The 10575-nt window shown below is 52.6% G+C and overlaps 1 protein-coding gene across 1 annotated transcript; it reads left to right on the top strand.

Annotated features, from left to right (window-relative positions):
• Positions 1-1940: 1940 nt before the first annotated feature.
• Positions 1941-9833, top strand: LOC134564537 (serine/threonine-protein kinase PAK 3-like). Its single transcript, XM_063423432.1, has 11 exons — positions 1941-1993; positions 2483-2642; positions 2877-3057; positions 3982-4045; positions 5293-5341; positions 6495-6607; positions 7140-7257; positions 7916-8015; positions 8453-8649; positions 9231-9368; positions 9744-9833. The coding sequence occupies exons 1-11, from the start codon at positions 1941-1943 to the stop codon at positions 9831-9833; spliced, it is 1263 nt and encodes a 420-aa protein (XP_063279502.1).
• Positions 9834-10575: the final 742 nt, after the last annotated feature.

The following is a 10575-nucleotide window of genomic DNA, read 5'->3' as shown; positions in this document are numbered from 1 at the left end:
AATATGGCTCCTAACATCCTAGTTCATTCTCATGGTTCACCTTCTCAGTGTGGGCTATAGGGGCTTGGTGTGTTTTTGGAGTTACTCTTAGATGCCTTGAGCAATAGGTTGCAGACTAGGAGGGCTCTTGGTGTTGCTTTTTAGCAGAGGAGAACTTTGCATTGTTTTTCTGGCATTAGCTGTAGAGAAGCTCTGGCTCTGTGCATGAGTTCACAAACCGCACTGTGATGTCAGCGGCTGCATCACAGCACTGTCAAGGCAAAGCTGCCGTGCCGAGGCACAGAAGGCCTCAGTGTGCAGAGCAGCTCTTTGGCGTGCTCACTGCAGGCGGAACCTGCTGATCGACGAGGTCTCTGCCCGCGGGCTGCACCCTGACAGGACTCTGAGTGGTTTTGTTTGTCCACACAGGTCTTGCCTGGTAGAGATTGAGCAGTGCTGCTCAAGCCATGGAGAGAGTGTATGGTGCAGTTTTCACAGCTTTTTCCGTGGCTTATTCTGGGTACTTTTTCACCCACCTGGCCCGTAAGTAGACAAGTTTGTTGGGTGCAGCATATAGAAACCAAAATGCCATGGAGAAGCCTTTAGCTGGGTAAAGCTGCTGTCAACAGTTCCAGCTCAGAAGGGGGTGTCTCTAGCCGGCACAGCGTGGGCAGCATTTGTAGTGAAGCCTGCAGGGGTTCCACTCCCACCTCGGCATGGCCTGTGGCAGTGGAGTGTGGAATCTCCTCAGTTTGGTGTCTCAAGCAAGACAACTTCCAGGACGGGAAGACTGGGAGAGCTTGGCAGGAGTCCTTGTAAAAAAGTTGTGCGCTGCTCTCCAGGACTGAGGAGAAGCATCCTCTTGTCTGCATTCCCTCATCCCAGGATAGGACTGTGGAATTTGACATTTCCTGTCTGCTGAAAGAGCCATTCCCTCTGTAAGGAAATCCCAGAATTGGCTTGCAAAAGACCTCTGAGAGAGACACTTCAACAGAGTTCTTGTATGCTCCCAAACCCAGGAGCTGTGTTTGTGTGCTGTGTCACAATAGAACTGCCACCACGGCTGAGGGGGACTTGGGTGAAGCTTTTCTGGGGAACTGCTTTCAGCAAGCTCTGAAATTGGGAATTGCTGCATGCAATCTCTTCAGAAAAGTGAAGTATGGGCAAGAGAGGAGCTGTAGCTCCTGCTGGGTGGGGTGGGGCAGGAGCAATGACTATTAGAGAAGCACTTGGACTTTATGGGTTTAGTTTCTATGGGTTGAGGGGCCAAAGAGGACAAAAGGTGGGCACGAAGCAGTATTTTGTGCTGTTGTCTTGCTTGCTGTGTGATGACACAAGGGTTGCTGCTGGAGGAATGTAGTGAAAACAGAATGCTCTGTCCTTGGGTTGACCTTTTGGTGGGCTTGCTCAGCACGGGCAGTTTTCTTACAGCATGCCGTTCTTTTTCCCTTGTGTGTTGCAGGCCACATTGCCCGTGCCTGGAGAGAATCCAGTCCTTGGGTGAGTGGGAAAGCAGCCTTTGATGTTAGTGGAGTTTAACAGCTGTGGAGCAAGCTGTGAGCTGGGCCTGTTGCAGTGCGGTGCCAGCCTGGTAGGATGAATGAAAGTCCACTCCAGGCTCTTTGCAGCAGCAGCAGCAGCGGCAGCAGGAGAAGGATCCCTGGCTGTTTTCTCCAGTTCCATTTCAGAGCTTTCAATGCAATGAAAGTGGGGTTGCTTGGTGCTTTAAGCCGTGGTGGAATTTCTCCTGTACAAGGGAGTGCAGGCCCATCTAATTGGCCCATTTTAGTGGAGTTTGAACCACTTAGAATCCCATTTCCCTTAGTGCCTCTGGGTCTAGAGCTGCGTCTAAAGAAGGTTGCCTGTCCCTCAAGCTGAGGTCTGTCTGCAGAGCTCAAAACCAACCTCCGAGCCTTCTCTGGCGGCGTGTCTTCCCGAAGGAGAGGCCAAAGGGGAGGAAGATGCCCGCCAAGCTGCGCCTGCTGCCGCTGCAGGGCCTGAGCATCCAGCATCAGTAAGTGGCAGCTGTGGGTAGCCCTGTGGCTGGAGCAAAGCAGAGCTGCAGATTTCTAATTGGTCAGCACCTCCTGTGTGTGGCTGAAATGCTGAGGGCTTGAATCTTTCCAGCCCTTCCACAGCGCTTCCTTTAGCCATTGAGGCCTGGTAAAGCAGTGTGGAACTTGGATGTTTAGGTGGCAGTTTCCCACTATTTTCTGACAGGAGCCATGAATTTGTCTCAGCAAGAGACAAGAGGTAGCATCAGGATGTCTTTGGATGCCCCTGTGGTACAAGTGGGGCCCATGGTGCCCAGTGGCTGTGCAGGCTCTCTGTCCTCAGGGAAGAGAGCAGTGCAAAGATGCAGTTCACAGCCTTGCAGGATATGGGGGACACACTGTCCCCAGGAGGGACGCGGCCTCTCCACGGAGCAGCTGTCGGTAGCTAAAGGAGCAGCTAAGATGCAGTAGAGCCTGTAGCTTCATGTCCATAAGGTTGTGAATGACAGCTCCTTTGCTGTCCCTCATGCTGCTGTCTGTCTCCAGAGCATAAGGGCAGTGTCAGCACCTGCTCTGGCTGCCTCTGCATCCGAGGAAGAAGCTGAGGAGGAGGAAGGTGCCAATGAACCTGCCCCTGCTGTCAGCCCAGAGCCTGAGCAGCCAACATCAGTAAGTGCTGGCTTTGGTTAGCAGTGTCTTTGGTGTCAGTTTTTCTGCCTTGGAAAAGCAGCCTTTGGATTCAGCCTTTTCTGCCTTGGCCTGGAGAAGTGGGCAGCAAAAGACAAGTGGTGAAGAGCCCTGGATGTGGGCGGCAGCTTCTTCCTAGGGGCTTCCATGTGGAATGGGATTGGGATGGCATCTCTGGCAGGCACATTTGTGACCCAAATTCATTTCTTGTCGCAGAGCTCCACCTCCTCTGTCCTGGCACCTGCACGAGCTGCAGCTGCAGGCTCTGAAGAAGGCTCCAGTCGCCAAGCTGCAAACTCAAGCACGAGCAGCTCGTGCACCTGGAGCACGAGCAGCTCCTGTGGCAGCAGAGAGCAGCTGCAAGAGAGGACAGAGGACGAGTGGCTGGCCACGCTGAGTATGTCCTGTATGATCCCTGTCTGCTGGAGCAGTGCCTCGTGTGTGCATGTGCCAGCATGAGGTGTCCGCCTGCTGCTCCTCCTCAGCTGAGTGTCAGGTGCTGAGGCCTGCACGCAGGACCTGTTGTTGTGCTCTGAGGTGGTGAGGGGGCACCGGGGTGCTGCTCGTGCCTCTGAGGGCAGCTTGGCTTTGGCTGAGCTTGCCCGTACAAAAGGCAAGGGGCAAACCAGAGATTGTTTCTGGCTGAGCAGGAGGCTGTGACCTGGAGAATGAGTAGGCCTCAAGGAGCTCTCTGGGCCCAGCTCCTGTGGGGCATGGCCAAGGTCATCTTCAGAACTTAGCCTGTCCTAAAGGCTGAGGGACCTCATTCCTAAGGCCCATCACAGTAGGTTATAACATGAGCTGCTGCTCTTGAAAGGCAGAAGGGCATTGTTTAGGCAAAGTCCTGCTTCAAGGTGGAGATCAGGCCTTTGCTGGAAGCACCTTGCAATCTTCTTCCTGTTCTGGAAAGGGCAGCTGTTGATGAAAATTGATTGCAGAACTCAAGATGCCTTTGATGTTTGCAAGGATTAAAGCTTTTGATGACTGTCACAGAGTGTCGATTGCCAAGAACAGAAAAGTTTTGTGTTTCCTGCTGCCCTTCATGTTTGCAGACAACAGTCACTTCACTCGGTTACAGTTTTCAGTTCTCTGTCTCCTCTGACTGTTTCTCCACATGCTTAGATTTTAGTTTAGACTGTTAGTGTTGTGCAGGGTGTCTGTGCTGCAGAGCTGCTTGCCTTGCTGCTGCATTTTTGTGGTGGTGTTGCTGTTCTGCGAGTGACTGAGTTGACAGGGCCCATTGAGGGGGGCTGCCTTTCTGATCTGCTGCAGGGTGGGATCTCTGTTTGGAAGTGAGCATCTTCCCTTTGGATTTTTACAGGGATGCTGGTGAGCGAGGGAGATGCCGAGGCTAAATACACAGAACTGGAAACTCTTGGTAAAGGGTGAGTGCAGCCCCAGTTCCTTCTTCCAAGGGAGGGACTGGGTATTTTGCTGGTGTCCCATCTCCCCCGGGCGACGTCAGGCAAGCTCCAAAGCCGTTCAGACACTGCGTTGAGATGCTGCCATCTCTCTGTACCGGTCAGCATTCATAGCTGTGGTCAGAAGGCACGGCAAAGACCCCAGGATGCTGGCAATGTCTTTTCTGCAGCAAACAGCAGCACGTGGCAGATCTCCTGTCCCTCGAGCGTGTTGCACCTGTTTGCCGCTTTTCTTAAGAGGAACCATTTTTGTGTGTCTCAGAAGAATAGAGAATATGTGGGAATGAAAGGAGGAAAGAGTTCATGGCCTCAAAGGCCAAGTTAGCAGCCGAGAGTTGTCAGGGATCAGCTCCCAGTACCATTTCTTTGCAGTATTTTGCGGGAAACAAGGTTCAGTGGTCAGGATGAGCACCACCTAGTGGAGAAGCCACAAGCAGAAATGAAAGAAGCAGCTGTATTTTGTAGCTGAGGAGGCAAAAGCCAAAGCTTCAGGGGAATGCTCAGTGCCAATGCACTCTAGAGGAAAAGGCATCATCTGCCTGATGGCAGAGCCACTTGTGGATGCTGTGGGGTTTAAGCCTTTCCTGCAAAGAATCCAGCCAGCCGTTCCCTTTTGAAAGACAGCTCTGCTGCCTGTAAATGGGATTGATTTGCTGCGTTTCCTCTGTGAGGAGCTAAATGTACAAGAACTCACTGGAAAAGTAGAGTCCTTCCTGTGTCTGCAGCACCAAAGAGAAGCAGCTGCCGATGGCTCTGGACCCAGAAGGCAGCTGTCTAAGGATCCTCTGTTTGGAGTTCCTCTCCATTTGTGTGTGCACCAGTGGAAGCCTTTGCCTGCTCTGGCTGTGGCTGCAGCTGTGGCGGGAGACTACTTTCCTTGCCAGCTCCTTGGAGAAAGGATCTGTGTCTAGAGGCTTTCCTCCAATGGGTGTCCCATGGCTTGTGGCTTCTCAGATGGCCTGTGTGGCAGAGCCTGAGTTTGGCAGAAGGACTTGAAGAAGAGGTGTGAGAAGGTGCAGGTGGCATGTGTGTACCTGGAAAAATGCACATGCAGAGATACAGAAAGAGAAAAGGGAGAAAGGACGCAGAGGAGTATCTGTCGTGTTCCATTTGCTGTTTGCCCCAGGACGGTTTTTCCCCTTGGAGCGCGGTGACTTGCACTTGCAGGGACTAAAGGACTTCTCCTTTCTCTGCTGCTGTTTTGTTTCCAGGGGTTTCGGAACTGTGTGCATGGCAGTGGAGACTGCCACAGGAGAAGAGGTAAGCGTCAAGCAACGCCGCAGCTTCTGCAGCTCTCGAGTGCCCTCCCCTCTGCTGTGAGCTGTGGCTGAGCTTTGGGTCGCCGGTAGAGCTTTGCTGCAAAGGCAAATGAAGTGCAGAGCAGTGTCTGCCTGCCAAATACAGTGGGGCCAGCTTGTGTCCTTCTCAGCTGGCCCAAGGAATGCCAGGAGGCCAAGCGGCGTCTTTCAGAGGAGGAGACGCTAGCTGGGTCTTAGTGCCCAGGTGGTGTCTTACTGCATGGCACTGCTCCTGGGGCTGCAGCTCAGGGTTCCTGAATTCTCCTTTCTGGCTGTTGGCAAATACGTGGGAATTGTGGGGGTAGTTCCTTAGCCACGTGCAGTGCTGCCTTTTGGAAGTGTGCTGTGAGAGAGAGATGTGCAAGGAGTCTCTCAAGGGCCTAAGGCCTGCTCAGGGCCCAGGGTGTATCGCTAGAGGATCAAGGTGTGACTTATTTCTTTCTAGAGTCAGGCAGTCATTGCAAGTGTCAGTGGTGTGAAGCAAAGTGTTTTGGTGGAGGGAAATGAAAGTTCCTGAAGTGAGGATGTGCAGGGATTGTCTTTTTGGGAGGTGTCCTTAATGATGATTTTATCACAGCCTTTTTTCCTGAAAGTACGTACTTGTAGGAGTAACCCTCAGAATGTTTTTAGGACAGCATTTTATCCTTCATGTCACTATGTTTGCTTGGTTGTTGTTGTACAATGACGAATGCTGGAGTAATGACCAAACCAGCTAAAACTGCCAAAGGTTTCCCAGCAGTTTTGCTCCATTTTCACTGGCACAAAAGAGCCTCTTGCTTGCAAGAGGTGTTTGAAGGAAAATGGGCATGATAAAACAAGGCCCTGGGGAGGACAGGGGGCGCAGCCAGTGTTGTTAGAGCTTTGAGGTGGAGAGTTTAGACTGTGTTTCTCCAAGGTTTACCAGAGAAAGGATCTTTGGCTCTGTGTCTTGGGACTGGCACCCAAGAAGAGGTGTAAGAGGCTCTTGCAAGCTCAGCTTTGAGTTCCTCTGATGTCCAGTCACCAGGCAGTTTGTCCCAGCCCAGCTCTGTCATCCTAAAATCACTGTCTCCACCTTCCCCTTGTGGTCTGGTGCCACAGACTTCTTTGGTTCATGGTTGTCCATGTTGTTTTAGGTGGCCATAAAGAAAATCAATCTCCTGCAAGAGAGCAGCAGTGAACTGTGCGTGAATGAAATCCAGGTCATACGCGACAAGAAGAACGCCAACCTTGTGAGCTATGTAGACAGGTGAGTGGTTCTGCTGTTCTTCTGAGCAGGGTTGTTCACATGCTGCAGACCAGAGGTTCAAGCACTCCTTTGGTCGCTGGCAGAGGATGGAGCTGTTAATTCCTTTTTCTGTGCTGATCTACAGCATCTTGGGAGGAGATTGCATTGGGGCTGCATTAATCTTTCCTGGCCACACCTAGTTTAAGTGTGCTTTCAAAGGCCTGACTTGGCCCTATCTTTCTGAGCCAACAGCCTCAAAGTCCCTGCCCTCTCGGCACATTGTTTTGTTTGGTTTAGGCTTTGAATTTTTCCCATGGGTCTTAAGTGCTGACAAAGCACTGCAGACCCCATTTCCCTTGGTCTGTTCCCAGAGTTATGCATTGGTGTGGATACCCTGCAGTCTTTTAGACTGCACAGAGTTCAAGCCCTGTAGAGCCTAGTGAGTGACTATTCACTTCCTCCTGTCTGGCTCTGAGATAGTCACAGAAACAAGAATCCATCAGGTCCTGTAGGTGTGCACATTCATCTCCAGGCTGTTGTTTCCTCCTCTCAGCTACCTGGTGAACCAAGAACTCTGGCTGGTGATGGAGTACATGGACGGAGGTTCTTTACAGGATGTGATTAGGGAGACTCAGATGGAAGAAGGAGAGATAGCAGCTGTCTCTCGAGAGGTAAGGGATGGTGCTTGTGCTTCCCATGGCTTGGGCAGGATACCAAGCAGGATTCCCAATAGGTAGCAAGGAGAGGAGGGATTTCACCTTCCGAGCTTCCTTTCTGCCTTCCTCTTATGGCTGGCAGTAGAAAGAACGTCTCAGGTGCCTGCCAGTATGCCTGCCCTTCTTCCAGTGTGTTTGTTTGTGTTTGCCTCCCTAAACACTTGCCTGGAGCCTGTGTGTAGAGTATTCCTTCCCAGTAAGGGCAAACGTGCTGGTGGCAGAGTCTGAAACCAGGGACAAAGACCAGGAGATACTCACAGAACTCTCACAGAGCTCAGCCTCAAAGGAGAGCCTTGCACCCAAAGTGGTGTTGGTAAAAGCATCCGCTGTCATCTGGCTGGAGAGAGCACATCCACTGCAGCAGTGCTCCTTCAGTCTGTGTTTGCAGGACAGCGGCCAGAGGAACAATTGCCCTTTCTGTTTCAAAAGGGAATGCACCCTTGCTTAGAAAGGCACTGCTGTCCTCATGTTGGAGCAGCAAGCTCCCTTGCCAGCAGCCCTGCTGGCTGCCCATCCCCCATCAAGTCAGTCTTGCAGATGTGCCCCTTCCCTGCCTGTGGGATGAAATCAGATGAGGAACTGTTGGGCTGATGTTTCTTTTTTCCTCTCTCAGTGCCTGCAAGGCCTGGATTTCCTTCACTGCCAGCAAGTGATCCACCGAGACATCAAAAGCCACAACATTCTCCTGGGCTTGGACGGATCTGTCAAGTTGGGTGGGTGCTGCTGGCCAGGCTCAGCCGTGGTGGGCTGCGGTGTGGGGCTGCCTTTGGGTGGCTGCCAGTTCCCCTGAGGGGTGCCTGTGGCAGTGCAGGCTGCCCTGCTGCAAGCGCAGAGCACATCCCCACGGTGCAGGGAGGTGTGGCTGGGAAGAAGATCTTGGCAGTGGCCAAGTTGGGTTGTGTGTGTCCCTGCCCAAGCAAGGCACTTGCAGTCTAAAGCTTCAGGGCACTAAAAGGCACAATCTGGAAGTGGGGGCTTTTGGCCAGTGACCAGTTCCGTAATTCCTTGGCTGCAGGCGTGAGGAATGCCAGCATGGCCCCCTTTGCAGCTGGATTGAACCCTGCCTTCTTGGACATTGGTAGAGTGGGGAATTCTATTGTTTGCTTTCCTAATTCCCGCTGGCTTGATCAGAGTGGTTTTTTCTCTGCAGCTGATTTTGGCCTCGCTGCTCAGCTCACTGCTGAGCAGAGCAAACGGAGATCAGCTGTCGGGACTATTTACTGGATGGCGCCAGAAATTTTCACCAGGAAGCCCTATGGCCCCAAAGTGGACATCTGGTCCCTTGGCATCGTGGGGATCGAGATGGTGGAAGGAGCGCCTCCTCACCTGATGAAAACCGCCCGCACGGTACGCTGCAACTCCTCTCACCAGTACTGCAGGCACTGACAAAATCTGCCCCCATTCTTCTGCCCGGGAAGCTTGTTAACGCCTGAAGACAATAGGTGCCAGACTGCAGAGCCTCTCGTGCTTCTTGTCCAGATTATTCCCTTGCCACTTCATCATAAACAACACAAAAAATCATGATGCCTTTTCCTAGATGGGAGCTGTTCTGAAGGGAGCAGGGGGCAGTGCTAAGCTGCATTTTATGGAATAACCCTTGGGAACAGGAGAGTTAGACTAAAGTCCCTCTCCAAAGTGCCTGTAGAGCTGGTGTCCATCCTCAAAGAATCAAAGTGAGCTTTTCCTGATGGAGGTGCTCCTAATTTCATCAGGCAGTGAAATCAGGGGTCAAAGCAAGAGCCTGTACACATTGGACTGGCTGTGGCTGCCTCAGGGTTTGGGTTCTTTTGGTTGGGGTAGGAAAAGCATCTCCCACCCTCTGGCAGGGACTAAGGCACCACTGGAGCGTGGAGCTTGTCCAGTGGGTGTGTGTGAGCAGGTTGGGTGCAAAGGAGACAGGTGCAGCGTGGCGTTTCCTTCCTCTCTAGGTCCGACAGCTGATAAGCAGCGGGGGCAGGCCGAGGCTGCAGAAGCCCAGGCAGCAGTCCGCTTGGCTGCGAGACTTCCTGCACTGCTGCCTGGAGACAGACGAGGACAGGCGCTGGTCTGCCCAGGAGCTTCTGCAGGTAAAGGCCAAGCGGCTGCAGGGTGTGCCTGCTGCCCACTGCCAGGGGCTCCTCGTCTGCTCCAGGGCAAGGGGTCAGGTGGGCCCTGCTCCTAAGAATCTCCAGTCTAGGGAGTTTTCCAAGGAAAACGGAGGAGAATCCTGGCCTGGGATGGCTTGGAAGGGGCCTTTTAAGGTCACCTGGACCAAATCTCCGTAAACTGAAGACATCTGGAATAATAGATTGGTTGGGTTGTGAGCCATCTTTGCCTCACATAGCAAGGAGATGGAGGTGCATGGAGTGCCCTCATTTCTGCACCTTGCTGGTAGCCAGAGAAAGGCTGTTTCAGCCTGTGAGGAAAGTAGAAGTTAATTTCTTCTCTTTGTCTTTGGGCAGCATCCGTTTGTAACCTCAGCCAAGCCGACCTCCAGCCTGACGCCTCTCATCATGGCAGCGCAGCAGTTCACGGCCGACAGGAGATACTAGCCCTGGAAGAGGCCGTTGTTGTTCTTTGTAGTTTAGAGTTTGGAGTTTGTAGTTTGTAGTTTGTAGTGTGTAGTTTGTAGTTTGTTTAGATTAATAGTCAAAATAAACACTATAAATCTTCACTGTGTTGGAAGCTTTTCTTTGTTCTCACCGTGGGAATAAGCTCTAAGTTTGCTTCTGAATGGTGGGTCAGGTGTTTCTTAAGCCGGGGCAGACCCATGGATGGGGTTGGTGGCCCATTTTGGAAGTGGGCAAAGGTCTTCTTCCTTCACTGCCTCCTGGCCACAGGCTCTTGTGGAGGAACAGGCTTGCAGCTGTGAATAGAGGAGCAGAGTAGGGCAGGGGAGCACTGTTGTCACTGCTGGGAACGCCGCTGTGGCCGTGGTTGTGTTGCAGTACTTAGGAAAGGCTGGGAGTGCCTGTGTTGCTCTGGACAGAGGTGGAGGCAGCCGGGCTTCTCCACAGGCTTAGGGGCAGGTGAGTGTCCAGCAGGAACTCAAGTTCTGCCACGGGAGCTAAGGCCAACATGAGGGAGTGAAAACTTGTGCAGTTTGGATCTGGGTGAGCCACGGCTTCTCTCGGCTCGGCACCCACCATGACTGACGCAGCCGTGCAGACTGAGCTCCCCTGGGGTCACACTGCATGAGGGGCTGGGAGGAGACACAGGCAGGACAGGTGAGCCAAACTGGGCAAAGGAATATTCCAGACCATGTGACATCCTGCTCCGTATTTCAAGCTGCGT

The sequence above is a fragment of the Prinia subflava genome, chromosome Z, assembly GCF_021018805.1.
Source record: "Prinia subflava isolate CZ2003 ecotype Zambia chromosome Z, Cam_Psub_1.2, whole genome shotgun sequence".
Taxonomy (NCBI): Eukaryota; Metazoa; Chordata; class Aves; order Passeriformes; family Cisticolidae; genus Prinia; species Prinia subflava.
Note: the sequence above shows the minus strand (reverse complement) of the source record. Positions and strands in the feature narration are given on the sequence as shown.